We start from the raw sequence: 20,354 nt of genomic DNA on the forward strand, positions 1-20,354 counted from the left end.
CACCACTCATAAGAGTAAACCTGAGTCCAGCTGAACATAGGAAGAGCATGAACAATGGTGTTGGAGGTGTTTCTTTATTTTGTGCACATGAACATTTCTTAAGTGCCCCTAGAATGTTATAAGCAATAATGAATCAGCCAATAACTTACACTTCCTTCAGTCTGAAGATGTTGGAATCTTAGGCATTTCATTTGTGCTGGGAGAAAAGCTGTTTTCTAGCACAAATAGAATGTACAGCCATTCATGGCCTTTTTCATGGAGGAGAACTTTAAGAGGGAGGAAGGGAGAACACTGGCCTTCCTGTCGGGTGGCCCTGTGGAGACCCTGCTGCCACCAGGCCCGTGCAGTGGGTTGGGAGACATTCCTTTGTGGCTTCATGGGTCAACACATGGTGAAATGTCCCATCCTGCCAATCACCTGTTGAACTGGAGCTGTGCACAGTGCAGGGGGGATTTTCCCACAGCTGGACTTATCCCACCCCAGAAACTGAGAGACTAAACATTTTCAGAAGTTGGAGAGAAATTCAGCTCTCTTTATAAAGATGTTGAAACACATTTATTAGTGGTATGGGGAAGATGAATCTGTAAACCTAAGTAGATCTTAAAACTTCTGAAGTTTTTTTTATAACTTTACCATTTTTTAAATAATATACTTTTATTTACTACTGGTTGGTACTTGGAAAAGATGTAAATGAAATGTAATTATGTGTAATTCCTTAAATGTTGGCACACAGAGTAATTTTTCTGTTGTCAAACCTGTGGCAGTCATCATCTTATGTATGACAATTACCTAATTATGGTGGTTAAATATGTTCTGGCAGTATAACTTTTTGGATTCTGTGAGTGAAGTGGGTTGCTCAGTATGCAGTTTTGCATGCCAGTATCCAGAATGTTTACCCAGGGTAAAGCAAAGAAATTGACATTACTTCACTTTTGTTGGTTCTGACCATTGTGATTAACTCAGAAGACAGAAGTCTTTTCTATCATACTTTGTCAGAAAGAAAGAAGGAAAGCAGATAGAGCTTTGAATTTAAATGTGTTGAACGTATATTAAATTTCAGCTGAATTGGTCCAGGTTGCTATACCATGAGTCCAAACCATGTGTATCTAGTTCTTCTTGTGGCCTAGGTAAACATTATTCAGGCTTTGTTTGCTGTTTCTTCAGACATGAATTGATATGGGAGTACGAGACAGACAGACACGCACGCGCGCGCTTCATACGCTCCTTTTTTAAGGCAACTTGACACATCTTCTCTTCCTTAAAGTATTTCATTGTATTGTTAGTATCTGAATTACAGAATTAAGTGGTAAGATAATGTATCTGTAGCTTAAGCTTGCTTAAAATGTATTTTAAAATTTGTACCTGCAAAAGTTGCACTTGATTAAAAGAAGCTTTCGTTTTTTATTTCAAGACAAGGTTAGGGAATATCTGCTCATAATTAGGGTACATTTACTTCTGGTTCCTAACATAGTACTGTTCACAGTACAACAGAACCCAGGTAATTTGTAGACTTAAGTTCCTTAACTATGGAGAAGATGAAGTTTTCTAAAACCATTGGGGCATAGCTGTAGCAAACATCTTCATAGGACCACTGCAACTTTAACTTCAGGGTACTGTCTCTCATTCAGCGGTATATGACTACCACAATAATTCAGTTGAGTGGAAAAGCAGCACCTTTAACAGTAAAAGCTGCATCAAAAAGATGCATAACTCATCCTTTACTTGGCAACCCACTATGAATAAAGTGAGTTGTAAACCTTCTAGATATGAATGGATCCAACAGTACTTAATATTTTTAGGGGGGCACCAATAGAGATTTTTGGGGCTGATACAGATAGCCAATTTTTAAGGAGTCATATTGGCTGATACTGGTCTGATTTCTGATATGCAGCCCAGGCCCAGCAGCTTGACAAGCAGTGTCCTGCTGGTAAGTCTGTTGTGGTGGAAGGGGAGGGAGAAGGGAAGGGGCATGGGCAGATGGAGGTCCCTGCACTGAGGTGGGGAGTGGGGCTGGGGCAGGCACTGCCCAGCTGGGGTGGGGCATGGGATGGAGTTGTGGCTCATCCAGTGGACACAGGGAGGGGGGACAGCTCCCACCTCTGCGTCCACCCTGGGAGGGCATGGGGGTGTGTGCTTGGCCCACTGAAGCCTGGCCTAGCCCATGCTGGGAAGAGCCTGGCGCAGACCCAGCACCAGCCCGCAGTGGCAGCCTGCCCTGCTCTGCCTTGCACAGATCCAGGGTGCACACCCCCATGCCCTCCTAGAGGATGTGCAGTGGCAGGAGCTGCCCTCCCCATGCCCCCCAGGGGTGCAGCTCTATCCTGTGCCCCACCCCAGCTGGACAGTGCCTGTCTCAGCCCCACTTCCCCTCTGATTGCAGGGGCCTTGATCTGTGCCTCCAACACCTCTTCCCTCACCCCTCCTCTTCCCTCACTCCTCCCCTTCCACCGCAACAGACTTACCAGGTGGATGCAGCTCTCCAAGCTGCTTGTCTGTGCTCCTCACCGCCGACATGCTGCGCTGTGGCTGTGAAGGTGCACTGGACATTTATCAGCTATGTTATTGGCCACATCAGGCAAAAAAAGCTGGTTTCTGATGCAGTCAATTTTCTTTATATTGGTGCTGATCCAGTATCAGACCGATGTGTTGGTGTACCTCTAAATATTTTACTTCAGATCTTTGCTTACAGATTGTGTCCTCACAGGATCCCCCTGCCCTCTTTTCATTCCCCAGCAACAATTAGTAAGCTGCACCATATTTGGGAAACTACAGGTTCCCAAATATGCTTGGTATACATGCATGGTATATGCACTGTACTTAGCCTCAGAGCAGATACATGGCCCCTTGTGCACATACAAATCTAGGCATGCATCACAAAAATTTCAGCCAGGCAAAAAAACTTTTGACTAGTGGGTGTTAGGCTCTGGTAGAGAAGGAGGGTCTTGTCATGTTTTAGCTGAATAGCCTACTTAGCTAATAAACTAGTGCCTAAAGAGAAGGAGATATTTGGGGCCATGAGAGAGAGCAGAAGCTAGAGGATGTGTGGCCCAGTGAGACAGTGCTATTCTGGAAGGTGGGGGCCCCTGGGTTTTAGCTGTAACCTTTGCTCCCAATGGAGCAGAAGCTTTCCTACCACTCTCCATTCATTTTATCTACGGAATACTAATGGAAGGCACACTAGATCAGTTTCAAGAGGGAGGGTTGGATAGCAGGCTGGATAATGCCTAATTAGTAGTTTGGTGGTCAGGGTACAGTGTTAGGAAGACAGAAATGTGGATTCAAATGCTCTCAAGTGTGGAGGGGGCCTAAAATCAAGGTCTGCTGCTTCCTGGGTAGGTGCACTAACTACTGAACTATTAGGGTGAAACATGGTAGAGCCCTCTTCTTCCTCCATTGTCTAACACCTGGTAGCTACATGGTTTTTTTTCTGGCTTCAAGTTTGGGATTCATGCTCATACACTTCTTTGTGTGTAAAAAGCCACATACCTGCTAAGCCATAGTGCAGCCTAGTGCATATACACAGTAGCTGTGTGGAATAGGATTACAAACTGTGTGCAAGTGTCAAAAATCGCAGGTACGTTGCTGGGTAACTGCCAGTTGGGCACATAAATTGAAATAAGATTCTGCCCTTTGTATCTGCTAAAGAAATTAGCATATTATACTTTGTGTTGTGGAAGAATATGATATCCAAGATGTGGGGTTTTTGTTTTTGTTTTTTTTTTTGTCTCCAAATTACTGTATCTTAAAAAGTTAATGTAGTTTTTTCAAAGTTCTTCAGGTCCTCCTTGGGCACACCTACATGTGCTTATTAATACAAAGCAATGAACTCTGGTGTATATCGCACTGGAGTTCATTGCTCCCAGGCACCATGTTTACACATGCAATTGGGACTGCAGCATTTTGAGCTGAGTTGGAGCAGCCCCAGGGATTCCTGGGATTCAACCTGCCACCCTGGGGATGCTCTGACCTTGCTCAGTGTGCTGTGGAGGGGCTGGCTGGGCCACAAGGGTGCTCCCATGCAGGACTAGCTGGCAGGCAGCCCCTGCAGTGAAGCACCATCATGCCTCAGCCAGCCACATCAGCATCTACATGTGCAGCACTGCAGAGTAAAAAAAAAAAACAAAAAAACAAAAACCAAAAAAAAAAAAAAAAAACCAAACAAAACCAAAACTCTGTAGCCGGATAGTACTTGTATTTACAGGTACTACCCTGCTGTGGAGTTCATTAGTTTACTTCTGCCTAAAAGTCCTGCATGTGTAGACACCAAGACATTTACTGAGCAGCTAATTAAGCAACTCCGCAATAAACACCTAGTGTAGATGCACCACTTGTGTATCAACTCTAGCTAAAAAGAGATGCAACTTAATGCTGACTGCCCAGAGGAGCAGAGCTACAGCAGAAGGTAAGTGTGAAGAGAAGGCATATGGGAGTGGGGGCAGGCAGCAGGGGTCAAGCACAGGCATGAGGGAGAAGAGGTGTGGGGCAGGGGGCTAGGGGTAGGCACAGTGGGGGAGGGTAAGAGATGGGGGGCAGGGAGTGGGAGGGGCAGGCACAGGCAAGGGTGGGTGGGGGACAAGTACAGACCTGGATGGGCAGGTGGCAGTGGGGCACATGGTGGAGGCACAAGTGCAGGAGGCCAGGCAGTGAAAGCAAAAGGCAGAGGGCCTCCTACCTCCTGCTGCTGCTTTCCTCACCATGGTGGCGGGGGATGAATTTAAGACAATCTTCATAGTTTTATAGTTGTTAGGGGCTGGAAGGATTTGATACATGGGAAATTATAACGAAGTCTAATTTTCTATTGCGGCAGGGAATGAGGGATAGAACCCTGAAACCTAGCCCTGAAAGCAAACCCACACACCAGAGTGCTATGGGAACTAACAAGCTGGAGGGAGGAGGTGGCCAAGGGGTCAGCTGTGATGAGGAGGGATATACTTGGGAAGAGTAATTAGTAGCCCCACTCTGGCTGACAGGACAGACACACAAACCCAAAGAAGGGAGGGAAAAAGGCTCAGGAGACCAGAAAGAATTACTGTTAGGAAGCAAGTGTACCTGCTGGGGATCTAGAACAGCTAGGATTGTAGCAGGAAGAGACTTGAGTTACCCTGAAGCCGGTAGATGGGGGGAAGAATTAAAGCTTTAAAGAGAAGGAGGCTTAAACCTGAGTACAAGAGACAGAACATCATAGTTACCCTAGTGCAGGGGAATGTATTTGCCTTTGTGAGAGCCAAGATGGCCTGACTTTGTTTAGTTAACCCAGAGGACCGGGGGGACTAGAAAAGGAGTGAAGCGGAGGTCCCCACAAGTGCCAGAAGAGACTCGGATACAGAGAGAAAGCAACAGAATATGGGGCTCTGTAAGGGGCTGTAGCAAGCTCAGTGAGTAGTGAAGGCAGAGTGAGCCCTGAGAAGTGCAGGGCGGTGCACCAGAGTCCTGCAGACAGAGGCAAAAAGGTGAGAGACTGTGGAGTAGAGAGGCCTAAGATCTCCGGACTGTGTGACCAGAGAATTGAAATTGAGAGACTGCAGAGTACATTAACATCATTGTGAGCTATAAGCAGCCTCCATTCTTAAATAACACCTAATAGGAATTATATCATGTGGTAGGCACTAGAAAGGAGGTGAACTTTGGGCAAGATGAGCTCCAGAGTGGGAAGAGAGCACAGAGCGGTACCCATCCTGTGACATCCATATATAGAATTTAAATATTGGGGGGGTGTTTTAAATTTGAAGTCATCTTGGATTTGGGTAAATACAGTTGGGTAAATACCATATATTAAATCTGCCTATATGTAAACTACCTCATCAAAACAATGAGTTACTTTGATATTGACTGTATATTGAGTGCCAAAGCAGTTTTAGTTCTTTGTAGCTCCAAAGTGCTGTACAACAGCTGGTACAGATTGTAAGACAAAAAATGAAAGTTGGAAAACTGACATATGTCACCTGAAGTATGTAAAGGAGTCAGGAATGCTGTTTGTTGTGGCCTTTCATAATTCTCTGGTGATCTCAGATCTGCTTCCTTCTTAAGGGTTTAGGAAAGGCTTCCTGAGGACATTTGATAGAGAGAGTTGCAATTTGTTTGTAGGTTTTGCCAGGTTGGTTCTCCGAGCTGGAGTGCATGACTTCTTACTGTCAGTTCTTCAGCTTCTATTTTTTTTTTTTTTTTTTTTTTGTTCTTGATGTAAAGGAAGCTGGTATGCATCATTTGGGTAGGATTGGACAGTGAGAGTACTGATTCTTTCTGGATACCAAGAGAGGGGAGAGTATGGTGAAACAAGGTGATAAGAGGGAATGTGGGAGCAGGAGCTAGGAGGGACGCAAGAATGTTTCTGAGGGAGTGGCGAAAAAGGAACAAAATCTCAGGAAATGAACAATCTTGGGAATGAAAAAATGATCCCGAATATAACATGAGTCTTGCTATAGAAATTTACAGAAAATTATAGACATTATTTAAATGGTTGGTATTATTGATATGTGTTACATTCATACACCTGAAAGATTGAGTAAGTAATTTGAGGTCCTTACTAGATAATACACCCCATACCTTTAGGAACTGAGGTTAATTTAGCTTCTGCAATTCTTATATGATAGATAGTCACTCCTTCAAAAGCTCCTGGCTCTATTCCGGCGTTGTCCAGAGGATTTGCACTCATTTCTGTAAAAGAAATTATATTATAACTGCTACATATTTTATACCTGGAGTCCCCTGTGATTCAGTGATAGAATCCTTGTCTACCACACAGGAGACCTGGGTTAGATTCCCAGACACTTTTATACAATTACAGCCATGGAGGCACCAAACATCTGGGCTCAGTCTGGTATTTGGATTCTGTCTGGGTGACCTAAAGGGAGGATGGAAGGTCTGGGCAGCCTCCACTCCTCCAAAAATTCCTGCCCAAGCATATACAATGAAGGCTAGGTAGACATCATGTGTACACCATGATCCAGGAGGCTTGATGGTTGCCACTGAACATTTTATAGTATTTCTAGTTGTCTGTTTGTATAGTATGTATTAATTTATAACTTCTTTCCTGTGTAATCTTTAAATGACCTTACCAGTCATAATAAAAAAAAAGAAAAATAGAATAAACTACATGATTAAAGAAAAATACCTTCAGACTTTAACTCAGGGGAAATAGTTCTGGTATTGCAAAATGTCTGCTTATTGCTCATTAAATGTCAAGTCCACATTCAACTGAATTCTAAACTGCAAACGTGGCTGGAGATCCATGGAATAATCTGACTGGGCATGTCTACACATGAATATGAATGCGATGCAATAAACTCTGGCGTAGTTTGTCATATGCAGTTTATTCCTCCTGGTTGTAGTGTTTACAAATGCACCAGGGACCGCAGCCTGTTGAGCTAGGGTGGTGCAGCCCCAGCTGGCAGGGGGTCAGCCAGCTAGCCCAGGACTGCTCTGACTCAGCTCAGCATGCTGCAGAGGTGCTGACTGGGGCATGATGGTGTTTCAGTGTGGGGGCTAGCCAGCAGGCAGTCCCCACACTGAAACACCCTCATGCTCCAGCCAACCCCATCATTGTCTAAACATGTGTTGCATCAGAGTAAATAACTCTGCCTAAGGATAGTGCTTGTATGTGTCAGTACTAACCTATGGCAGACTTAATTAGTTTAATTCGGCCTAATAGCTCTGTATATGTAGACTGGTCATGCTTTACTGCAGAGCTAATTAAGCAAGTGTGTCATGTAGATGCATGCAGTGTGATCATGGATTCCAAGTGGAATTTTTAGATGATTTATGTTTTCAGGAACTGTCATAGATTGGCTAATGTAGCTGTTGGTTCTGTCTACTCGTCTTTTTGGAGGGGCATGTGATGGATGTCTAACAGTTGTCTGAGTAAGGACTGTGTGTTTTTTGCCTTGCAGAATTACAAAAACCTTCCCTACCTAACCCCATCTACCAATCTGTAGTTGACTTAAATCAGGTAAGGGACATACTAGTCCCTTAATTGGTGATTTTATGTCAGATGTTCCACAGAAAGGATACCTCTGAACTATGTAGGGAAGATTTTATCAAAAGCTACATATGAAAAGCAAAATCTGACAGTAATTAAATTTTTATTTAATGTTTTTTGCACCTACTTACATTTACTTATTTAATAAATCAGAGCTTCGTTAGTTTTCCATTGCTTCATGGAATGAAATCTCTGCGGATGTCCTTGTGACACCACAATGAAATATGTGATCTCATACATTTACTAATAACCAGGGATCCTGGCTTTCTCTGTTTAAAATCCCACATTCTCTGATTAAAACTCCAAAATTCTCTGATTTAAACACCCCCCCCAACAAAATCCATGTTTTTCTACAATTAAAATGGGACACCACTATATCTATATCTATATCTGTATCAGTTGAATGGTTGAACACAATGTTTTATTGATATATTTACAATTTAAAAGCAATTTGGAAGCCTACCGGTGCCTCAATCATTATAATAAAATAAATTCACATATATTTTGGCATTTGATTTTGGTTTTTTAATTATGGAAAATCAGAGTTCCCTGTGCCCCCTTCACTCACCAGGATGTGGGTTCAGCTGTAACTCTCAGCCTCGCTGCTTTGTGGCATTGAGCAACCTTGATCTGCTGGTGCCCTGCCCCACTCATGCCATTGCCCCTCACTTCTAATCCATAGTCCCTCATCCCCTCAGTCCTGCTGGTGTCCCTCACTCCCAACCCACATGCCCCTGTTCTGCAAACTGCTTATTAAATATCAAGTCTGGTACTCTGCCAGCCTGTAAGTGGAAACCTGCTATTTCCCATGATTTTCTTCTTTAAAGGAGAAAATCTACATTTGGCCACATTTTTCTGTGGCAAATGGAAAACCTAGACTTCTATGGATCATCCTCTGCCACAAACCGTATCAGATCTTGGGGAATTTGTGGGGTGTCACACAGATTTTTTTTGTGCTTGTTTCACTGATACAGCTTATTGGAAAGCCAGTGTTATGTGGTATCCATTCATGTTGATTTTAGCATTGTATATATTATGTTATCTGTATACGTCTTTATGATTTCGGTCCCAGTGTAATCAAAGGGACTGAGGAATACATAATTAAGGAAAAGAGAGTAGGTGTGACTGCTAAATGTATCTTACTATTTTGATACTAGGGCATGGACAAATGCCACTCCCAGTCACAAAAAGAAAGGACCACTAGTGGGCTGAGCACACAAGTTATTGTCTTCTTGTAATGGAAAAAACAACTGCACAATAGCATAGGCATCTGAGAGAAATGACCCATCAGTTAAAGAACTAGGAGGTGTCCCAGGGAGAGGGATTTCTGAGATGCAGGAGGAATTGGGAAAGTGGAGGTGGGGGATTGGGAAGGAGGCTGTCTTGGAGATAGAGAGGGTCTCTGGTTTGTCTCAGGCTTGGAAGAGTCTTTTTGTTTTGTCTTCAAACTTACGGTCAGGTTTTGGGGGGTTTTTTGTATCATTCTTTGCTCCTATATAATAAATCTTTTTGTTGTTTGTCCCCTTAATGATCATCTCTCTAGGCAAGTGATATTCCAGGCTATCCATTCTGTGGAAAGGGGAAACCCAACATTTCTTTCACAGCTCAAATCTACCTGGAGATGCCTGAAATTCCCCTGCTTCAGCTAGAACAGTGGTCACCAACTGGTCGATCGGGAAGCCCCTGACAGTCGATTGGCTAGCCCCCCCCAACTAAGATCTACTGTTAGAGACTCCACGATCAGGAATGGTGGGATGTACGTGGGGAGCAGCCAGGATGCAGTCCAGGAGTGGTGGGACACATGTGGCTGCACTGAGCCAGGGCTGGGCGATTGGGACGATCCCCCTCTGCATCCCCTGCGACCGGGGCTGTGGGTGCAAAGTTCAGTGTGCAGCAGCAGCCGCCTTGCCCACACACAGATAGGGGGCACATGCCTCCTGGGTGCATGCAGTGGCAGGAGCCGCCGGCACCAGGACAAGCTGCCTGGGCTCTGAACCTTTCCTGGCCAGGGCCCCACTCGCCCCTGCCCCAATCCTTCCCTCACCATGGAGGACTCAATCTCTACCCCCCCCCCCCCCATAGACTGACCTGCTGGGGGGGAGGGGTGTGCTGTAGATCCTGGATTGCCCTTTATTTAAAGAAATGATCTTTGCCTTAAAAAGGTTGGAGACCACTGAGCTAGAAGGTTCAGTATAATGGCAGTGGAGCTGAGGCTTGTGGGGATAAGGAGTTATGTGAGGGGAAACCTTGGCTGTTCCTTGGAACAAGCAGTGGGACAGTGGGGAGAGTTGGGGCTTTGGGGGTGTCCTGTGGACAAGTGACACATTCATAGAAAGTAAAAATTGTAAATGTTGTCATATGAAGAACAAACTACTTGAGCTTGCAGCTGAACCCAAGCTTTCTGCTTCACAAAGCCATTAATATTTTAGATCTAGAGACATTTTCTTTCTGAACCCAGACCTTTATATTTGGGCAAATAGCAAATCTGTCTGGGCTAAGATATTGGTTAGGGACTTTCTGTTTTATGTTGATCCTCTAGTTTCACTTTTAATATGTTTTATTCTTTGGTTAATTCTTCTGTTTTAGAAGTTATTCTGCAAGATGCCCTGGACCTTTGTTGGGAAGGGTGGGATGTAATTTGAAATAAACGAATAAATATATAACACCTTCGTTTTGGAGTTCTGTAGTGGGATTAGTTGTGCTTTCTAGGTTATGGTTACTTGTACATTTACCATAAGGCTTAATGCAATGCTAAAATACTATAGTGACATGTAGCTAGCTAAGCTTGTAAGACAGACTTACCCAAAACATGTAAAGACTTCATTCCTTTAAATGCTTCCTTGTGTATTTTTTTAACCTTGTTGGCATGAATTCTTAGCTCTGCTAAAGATTTTGGCAGGTTGTCTGGGATCTCAGTCAGCTGATTATGGGATAGATACAGTCGCCGCAGTTTTTTTGTTGGTTGAAAGGCTTTGGGGTGGATCTTGGATATTTTGTTGTTGTTCAAAGCAAGTGCCTAAGAAGAATTTGAAAAGTAACATTTAAAAAAAACCCCAAAATTTATTTTGTAGTTTTATGATCATGCATTTTTAATTTAGGATACTGGTTATTATCTTTAGTAATTACATATTTATTTGGAAAATATGAACTTACTTCTAATAACTGAATGAATTACTATGTTAGAAAATGAATTTTGCTACTTGCTATATAATTACTTTTTGTATAAAAAAAAAAAAAATCCATGTATTTTCTATATTTTGCTTAATCATAAAAACATAGGTCTGAATGAATGAACGTGGTATTGGGACACAAAATGTTCTTGATGGTGACGGGGAAACTAGTTTTGTAATTCTCTTGATTGTTAATGCAAGCTATTAATACTTTTTTCATTATACTGATTTTTTTTTTGATTTTTTTTTTTTTTTTTTTTTTTAGTGCTGACTTTCATAAGTAACATGGCATGTTCAATGTTACATTGTATGCTTTACTTCTTTTAATAAAGCAAACAATGTCTTAGTCACATTTTTGAAGATGTGAGCCAGTTTAATTACAGTTGAGCACTACAAATAATGTGGAAAGAGTTAGATTAATTTTCCAGTTAGTGCCCAAGTGCATTTTGAGCTGGCAAACTGGCTCCATTTAGGTTTTTCAGTTGAGGGTAGGAAGGGAAGAACATCTTTCCATATATTTTTTTTTTTTCCAATATATGAATATAATCAATATACAATTAAATTTATGAAACTGAACTGGTATCTTTTAATTAAGTTGAATTGCAAATTAACATGTTACGATGCAGTAAGTATACTTTATGGATGCTGAGAAATGTGGGTGATAAATCAATAAAAGCAGGAACAGGGTAGCATTCTTAAGAATTTTAGGGTTAAATCGTGAAGTACTGCAAGTCCTCAGCTTATGTTTAAATCAATCCTTGTTAAAGTTAGTGATTTTCCAGTATGTAGAATAAAACTTGGAAATTATCATAAGGAAAATACTTCTTTCCCACTGTATTAATTTAAAGGACTTTTTAAAGCTTCTAATCACTTATCTCAATAGTGATATTAGAGAGTAGGTTAATATAATTGTAAGGTGTTGACTAACATTATTTTTTGAATGATTTTTAAGAGTAATGACTTTGGAAACATTTGAAAATGGTAATGTTTCAGCTGGGGAACATGCTTAGAACCCCTCTAAGCCCCTTAATGCTACAAGAAGTGGAAGATATTTTTCAATAGAGCAGAGAGGTCAGTAGTGGTGTGGTGAGGGTCTGTGGATGGAAGGGGTTCCCTGCAGCCCATATTCCATCTCTGCAGTCCCCATCTCTTGAACTTCTCCTCCCTCCCTGCCCCCCCTTCCCCCTTGCTGAAATCGGGAGGTAGAGTGGTTTGGGTGTGGTGGCAAGGTATACAGGGATAAGTAAGGGTTTGGAGGAGTAGTTGTGGGGAATGGGGATGTGGACTCCCACCCCCTGAGCCACTAGGCCCCTGAGCACTGGATTGACAGGATTCAGTCTGCCAGACTGTCAACACGACTCTTCCTCCCACTGCCTCCCTCCATGGAAGAACATTGTGGGATTCTGGAGGACCTATGGGTTCCCTAGTTCTGTACATACATAACAAGAAGTGAAAACACTTCAAAGTATTACCTCATTTCAAGAGGTATTTTATTGGAGTGCTTCAGCTGCTGTGTACATTTAGTATGTACATTTTACAGCTGGCCCTTTGAATCGTTTAAAAGGCATTTTAAATGTTTCTGTCATTCCTTTGGTTTGCAACCTTACAGCTTACTTAATGGAAATATGTTGGGCATAAGAACAAAACATTTCATTTATTTACCATCATCTTCAGCCAAAATAGGCGTGAATTTTTTTTCTGTTGATTTAAACACGGCAGCCTTCCTCTGACTAGTCTGTTACACTTAAGGTGTGCATAGACTTCACCATTACAGTGGTTCAGACACCTTTAGAGCACTTCAAAGGGTGAACCATACAAATCTACCTGCACTTTGAGACACTAAAAGCTGCTGAAAGGTTTGAAAAAAGAGCCTGTTTGTATGAGGTACTATTTTGATGCATTTCACTGGTCCTTATTCATGTCCACTGTAGGAAGTGTGGTGGAGGACTCCTCGGCCCTTCAGCATTACACAGTGCTCTATGCTCCCACCCCACACACCTACACAGGGGAAGGGAGGGAGAGCAGAGCACACTGTGAGCACTCTCCCTGCCAGAGCCTGGTAGAGCCCTGCACCCCCACTTCCCCTCCCCACTGCAGCTAATGCCAGATCTGGACCTGGAGCAAGGTAAGCCACCATGCCCCCATGGCTGCTGCTGACCTACCTTTTCGCACATAAGTGCCATGTTGCCAGTAATACCCAGGTTCCTGCCATAACCCCTAGGCCCCTGCACTGCCACAATCACACCCCTGCATCCCAGGCCTTCATTACCAAAGCTGGGGACAATGTTCTGGCTCTCTAGCCCCCAGTTCTCTGCATACCTCCCCGGTTCAGGGATTGGAGTGCGGGTTCCAGTATCCTAGTTCTGACAGGGGAATGGTACTTAAGGAGAGCACAGGTGAGCAGCAGGAGAGCTCTGATATTGTCTCTGCTCCCTGCACCTTGCTGGAAGAGAGGGGAGGGAGGAATTAAGAGCAGTGTTTTTATAGTGCTCCAGTGAGGGTGCACCAGGAGCTGTATGCATGTCCAGAAGCTAATAACACTACTTTTTCTAATGTTTCCAACCCTGTCATACTTAGGAGCATTTCATACATTACAGCATCTCTCTCTGCCCTTGGTTTCTCTGTGCTCTTCCAGAAATCCTTGCTTTATTAGCTGAGGACATGCCATGAAACAAAATATGATTAGTAAATCATAGGCTAGCTGAGATTATTTTTTGCATTGGATCATACTTGAATAGTCTAGACAGTGAAATGTATACACTTGTACCTTTCCATTGCCTCAGAGCCTGTTCACAAATAGTTATTAATATTATTGTCTGCTCGTAGTACTTGTGAAAAATAAGACTTGATCTTTTCCCACCAAAATAAAGAGATGAAGTAATTCATAGGAAAATCTAAATGCCATTGGGTTGCATTACATGGCTTTATTTATTTATTTTTTAAATAGTGCCCTGACAAATTGCTTCAAGGAAGCAGACTTTGTTCAGTTAGACCTTGCCAAATAATCAAAAATTAACTGCTCTGAAAATTTGAAACCACCGTTATTGTGAGTTTTCATCAATATACATTTCAGTATCAACTGTCATTGGCTTTTCATTTTTTTTTTTTTTTCTGTTCTCTATAACTTGTGGTTATAATAAGTTAGAAATTATATATAAAGAAAACAGAATAATGAATGAGTTTCTCCTTCTTTTTACTGTTAAAGATCAGGTTAATTATCTTTTTTTCTCTGTGGATACAAAAAGTGGCATTTTATACACAAAGGCAATTACAGACATTCATTTTCTGCTGGGAGAAATTGCCATTCTCTTGCTAGAAACCACAAGTGTACAGACACCAGCTTTTTTCCCAGAGCAGAACTGGCCCTTCTTGGAGAAAAGTAGCCCAGCTATTAACTAAAAATGGCCCAGGTAGAAATAATTTCCAGGAGAGTTTCTCCTAGGAGATTGAACATTTCCATACTTTGTCATGGCTTAATTTGTCATGGGAACTAGCAGCAGTGAAGCTATGGGGAAAGACGCCTTTCCTTTCCAGAGACCAAGGTTACCATGGTTTGGGGGGGGGGGGGGGCGGGCGGCCTCAGAGTTCCTGAACTAAGGAAGCAGCAGGGGCTTTGCCCCGTCTCTTCCTCTACTCAGCTTCTAGGCACCAGGAGTCAAGTGCAGAGAGTAGTGCCCCCTGCCTGCTTCTCACTCCCTACTGTAAGAAGGCAGCAAGGAGCTTTGCTTTAACAGTTCTAGTCCCCTCAGGAACAGGAGAACTGGAGCAACTCATGTTTTCCACAGACCAGGATCACCCTGGTCTTGGAAAGGTGCAAAGAGCATGGAAGATGGAGCTGTTGTAGACTGAACATCTGCACTTTTTCTCCTGAAATTATTTCTACCAATGGGAACTTACCACCAACACAACTGAATTTTTATACACAACTTAAATGTTCTAAACTGAGACTGTAGAACATCTGTTTTCTTTACTGTAGATGAATCTGTAACGGCTAAAAGGTTCATGAATAGATTCCTTAAAAAAAAAAAATAATTTAGATCTGCCAAACTTTAATTTGTTGTTCAGTAACCAAGTGCAACTGGAAAGATTATAACTGTGCAAAAGACAGGATGTTTTCCATTACAAATGAACCAGAGTCCTTTTTTAAAAAAAAAAAATGACTATATTGGTTATTTAACCTTGATTTGAGGATTTGGCACTTTTACAAACGATTTGTTATCTATTTTATTCAAAGACACTATATTGCACGTAATGGTTCCTCTTAAAGCAGGGTTGGGCAAAATACGGGGCATGGGCCAGATCCAGCCTGTCAAGGGATTTTGGCCTGAGGTGGGTCCCCTGGGCCAAGCGCAGGAGGCAGCCCGAGCTGTGGTGCGTGCAGCTGGTCCCACTGCCTCTGGGTTGGTGCGGCAGCCAGGCTCTTTGCCCAGTTGCTGCTGTCACTCTGCTCCACACCCACCACTGCTATCTTATTTGCCTGGCCAAGCGTGTCTTGCCTGTGGGAGTCCTGAACAGTCTCCATGGAGACCCTGACTGCTCCACCTGGCACATCCAGTGGTGGGTGCAGTATGGATGGGTTGGGGCTAGATAGGTCCGATTGCTTCCTCCCCCTTGCCAAGCCAGGCTGGGTCAACATCCCATCACCCTGCAACAGCTCACCCAGGCTTCTTAAGTGGCCCTCAAGTCCAAATAATTGCCCACCTGTGTCTGAGAATTTTGATCTTTGCTTTTGTTTAGTATTACAGAGAAGATTAGCATGACCCCTGCGCAAGGATGACACGCAAATTCGTGAAGCGTTTCATATTTTTTAATTTCTTTACAGTAGCTACAACTTACTGTTCAGTGAGATTTTACATACTTAATACAGATACTATAGAAGAGCAGGATTATCTTCCACAGCCAACTCTCTGATTATAGTACATCTTGGTAATATTGTTTTTTGGTTTTTTTTTATTTTTTTTTTTTTTTATTCTAAACTCTTTCTTTAATTGCCTGTCTTGTCTACATACTAAAGTAAAAGACTGTTAAGGAAATCCACATGCACTAGAACAGGGGCGGGCAATTATTTTGGGCAGAGGGCCGCTTCCTGAGTTTTGGCAAGCCATTGAGGGCCGCATGATATGCAGTCAGGGGCAGATAAATATTCATTTTCTAAATTTTTAGGGGCCCCACGGGCTAGATAGAAGGGCCACATCCGGCCCCCGGGCCACATTTTGCCCACCCCTGCACTAGAAGATCTGTAAGAAGCTAGGAAAATACTTGTAATTTTCAGTGGTGTTATAATAACTGCTTTGTATTCCAGATGCTACTCAGAACCTATGTTATAGCTTCTTGTGCAGAATCTGCTATATCTGGGTAGCATGCCCCAGAGTGTCATAGTTACCTGCCTGCCAGCTGCTCCTCCTAGGTGACTGTACCCACAAAGTTCCATCCTAGTGAAGTTTGGACAAAAATGTTCTGTGGGGATGGGACTACAGTAATAGGTTAAGGAACTATTTCCCTCCCTTTCCTCACCCCACAGCAGTTGAATGACTGGAACGGCAGTATGATACACAAGTCACTCCTCCTTTGCTTGCATTGCTGGAAGGGATTATTCAGTTGTCTTGTAACACTGATGTGTTTAATTTTAACTCAGTACTTCTTTATTATAATTCTATCATTTTAAAGTTAACATTGATATTCAAAATTGAAAACATGGATAGCATTTTCAATTGAATTCAATGTTGGCATAATTCTGTTTCTGTATAATATCCATGGGATTTTACCATTTATTTCAGTGGGAAGATGATTAGGCTAATGTGTGTTTTGGAAAGTACCTAGAAAAATCACATTTTATTATAATGTGAGATTTAGTTTATGGCTGCTAATCACAGATCTTTTTTGGGGGGGGGAACAGGGAGGATGTTAGGAAACTTGCTTTATGGCCATTTAAAGTTCAGAGAAGTTTCTTTTGAAGTGCTTAAAAGCTTAAGTGCGTTGTCAGTCTTCCCTAGCAAAGAAGTATGTAACAGTATCTGGATGCTGTAAGGAGCAACATAGCCCTCCCAGCTCAAGGTGAAGTACAGCAAGTTACATTTAGGTTTATTATTTTCAGTTACGTACATAGACCTGAATCAAAAGCAAAAAGCTTACATAAAGTGAGGTGAGTCCTTTGAGATCATTCTCTTTGACTTCTTTAATTTTGTTGTTTTGTAGGTCTATCATACGAGTATCAGGTGGAATATTGCTTGGTATTGAGGTCAGACCTGTTTAGTATGAGAAAATCAAAAGCATATCATATATATCTGAGAACAACCTTACATGCCAAACAGAAAAATACATTTAGAATGTAAGTGTAGCTTTTTTGGACCATAGGACTCCAGTGGTAAGGATAAGAAGAAATTACAGCAGCCCTAAGATAGTTCTGTGAATGTAATACTTGTTTATGGAGTGGGTAATTAAATGAGGGAGAGATGTATGGATAGTCTGAGCATGGGCCATCCCTCCTGGAATTCCGTGTGGGGAAGATTCCCAGCCTACACAGTATCTGAGATGCAAGTGCTAATGCTAATGTTCTGTCACATATTGTGTCATAATTAAATAATTATTTTAGATATAAAATCTGTGTTTATGGTCCTTTTCAATTAAATAAATCAGTTTTGCAACCTGTAACAGGGTATCCAATAACCACAACAACACTTAACTTGTAACAGATTGCAAAAACAATTCATTACCCTAATGAGAAAATATATTTAAAATAGGATTCTACTTTCACTTTTCAGTTACTTATTGAAATGCTACTATTTTGTCACATTTTATGGACTGGTTGGAAATTTGTAGGTTTGAGAGTTGTGAGTTATGCTTACTAGTGAAAGGTATTCCAATTCGGTTGTTTATAGTTGTTAAACATCTTATTTAATGTAGTTAAGACCTCAAAATAAAAGGATGGCACCTTCTATTTAATCTTTAAGTAATGTACATGCCATCTGATTCTCTGCAGAATTCCTATAGGTATTAAGAATTCTTGTGAGTGATAGATTTTATTGGACCAACTGATGGACACAGGCAAGGTTTTTGCGTATCATTCTGTCCTTTCTCAGACCTCTGGGAGAGAAGCAGACAGCGGAGCTAAATAGCAGATATTAGTATTGTTGATGGTTACTTTTGGTTATTATTGTTACTAATTGTGTTAATACATTTTTAGGAAGAACTTGCTTTCTTCTATTTATTTTGAATATGAGAAGCTCTAGATATTACCTTTTTAGTTTTTGTATTACTCTTTGTATCCGAAACAATTTTAGCTTTTTATTCATTGTAATTTAAAGTTTATTAAAGTGATGAATTTAACGCAACCAATATTATAGTAAAATTATATAAAAGTAAATCATTAGAATAAGTTGCCTATTAAATGGATATCCCTGTTAAACAAAGAAAGTATCATTCATACTTGTTCTTGTTAAGCATGGTTACATTTCTTTACATAGACAGCAAGACCTTCAAGGTACACAGGCAAATGTATCTTAAACCTTTGCATACTATATTAGGTAGAGATGTTTTTTATTTCTTGAGACCTTAAGATAATGAAACCTTCTATACTAAAGATGTTTCAAATATTAGTTAATCCTTTTTTTAAAAAATCAACAGTAAATTCCTGAATTTAGTAGAGTCTCTGAATTTTGGTGTTGTGTATTACATTAAAAATAAATTATTTTGGCTTTAATACTTGTGCAAATGTTGTTCTAATCTTGAACTTTATAATATTTTTATAAAAACTGTGCATCAGCCGGGTCACATTTTGTGAATAGGATGTTGCAGTAATCAAAAGGGGAGATGAGTGCCTGGAACTGTTTTAGCTGTATGGATTTGATAGGAAATACTGACTTTATAACTGTTAGAATCAGTAGGATTTTTATGTATATTGAATGTTAGGTTCTAGACAGTTATTGATCAAAGATGACAAGGGAAAAAGTCTAGGAGGTATTAGAAGATAGTATTTCAAATGAGAGTTGTATATAGCGCTTTCAATGAGCTTAGCAAGTGAAAAAGTCAGAAGAGATGGGACAGTAGTTGGAGAGGCAAATGGGAGCAAGAAAAGATGTTTTAATTAGCACACATCTGATGTGTTTTATAGCACACATCTGAGCAGGCTCAATTCATTGGGCCTTCTGGAACTTGCTAATTGGTGTGCTCCAGCAGCCTGTGTGGTTCATGTATTCAGCATCATTTCCCTTCAAAATGGCAGTGGAGGAGCTTTAACTAAAGCTTGTGGAACTCCACTGCCATTTTGAAGTGCAGGACACTGAATCTATATGATGCTGTGAGCACTTAAATTAGAATGGGTCTCGGAGCCACTCTAGTTAAAGCACCCCTCCCTTCACCCCACAGTACATGTAAAGATACCCTCAGAGACTAAACCATGTTTGTACTGCGGAAAGAGAAATCCAGAGAAGAGCGAGAGGCTAAGGAAAAAGGAGAATTCGGAGCAAGTGAAATCATGGGAGAGAATGATAGATGGTTGCAGGACAAATGGAGGAGTTAGAAGGTGAGAGAAATCGTGAAACTTTGCCTTCATGACAAGGAAGAAGAGGAGAATTACAAGAGTGGAAGAAGTAAGGGGAAGCAAACGTGTATGGGGTTAGAAAAGATGCATTGAATTTTATCTGGTTTTTTTTTCTCCTGTATAATGAGAGAATTGGAAGCAGTTGTTAGTGTAGGGCTGGAAGAGTTAAACAAAGTCGCTTGTGTTTGAGGACATGGAATAGAATTAGGTTGGAGATGTAGAGTTTTTAAATCATTAAGATGGCAGAAATGAAGGAGAAAAAACAGATTGATAGTGGAAAACATCAGTCTTGTAAGGTTCTAGCTAGAGAGGCTATGGGGCACAAAGAGGAGCAGAAATGTTATATACTGAAGAGGAGCCAGTCTTGGGGTTGGCGAGTCAGGCTTTACTATGGGAGAGGGAGGAAGGGCAAAGTATAGAGAGCATTTCTCTGGTAACTCAAGTATAAGGCAACTGAATATAAGATGACCTGCCAATCCTTAGATTCTATATATGGAAAATGTATACATTTGTTAACAATTTCCAGGTATAGAATCTAATTATTGCAAGTTTGTCTTGAGGTTTGTCCCCTGCAGGGAAAATAAATCTAGTGTATCAGGTAGCCCCCTGACTCTCTGCTCGCCCGCAACTTCTTTTCCCAGCAGCCTCTTCCCCCCTTCCTTACTGTCAG

The 20,354-nt window shown here is 41.6% G+C and overlaps 2 protein-coding genes and 1 pseudogene across 6 annotated transcripts in view; 2 read left to right on the forward strand and 1 right to left on the reverse strand.

Moving 5' to 3' along the window:
* The window catches only part of CENPP (centromere protein P), a 296,268-nt gene that overhangs the window by 141,690 nt on the left and 134,224 nt on the right, over nt 1–20,354 (forward strand). The window lies entirely within an intron of this gene.
* Nucleotides 1–20,354, reverse strand: part of ASPN (asporin) — a 56,069-nt gene that overhangs the window by 17,340 nt on the left and 18,375 nt on the right. For both annotated transcript variants that reach the window (XM_019477362.2, XM_006261120.4), the window contains exons 3-5: nt 17,278–17,390; nt 10,778–10,991; nt 6,544–6,654 (exon numbers count right to left, since the gene is read on the reverse strand). In XM_019477362.2, coding sequence (XP_019332907.1) covers nt 6,544–6,654; nt 10,778–10,991; nt 17,278–17,390 — 438 coding nt within the window. The remainder of the gene's footprint in view (nt 1–6,543; nt 6,655–10,777; nt 10,992–17,277; nt 17,391–20,354) is intronic.
* LOC132244571 (U6 spliceosomal RNA) lies at nt 15,855–15,953 on the forward strand (annotated as a pseudogene).

Source organism: Alligator mississippiensis, chromosome 12, assembly GCF_030867095.1.
Source record: "Alligator mississippiensis isolate rAllMis1 chromosome 12, rAllMis1, whole genome shotgun sequence".
NCBI lineage: Eukaryota > Metazoa > Chordata > Crocodylia > Alligatoridae > Alligator > Alligator mississippiensis.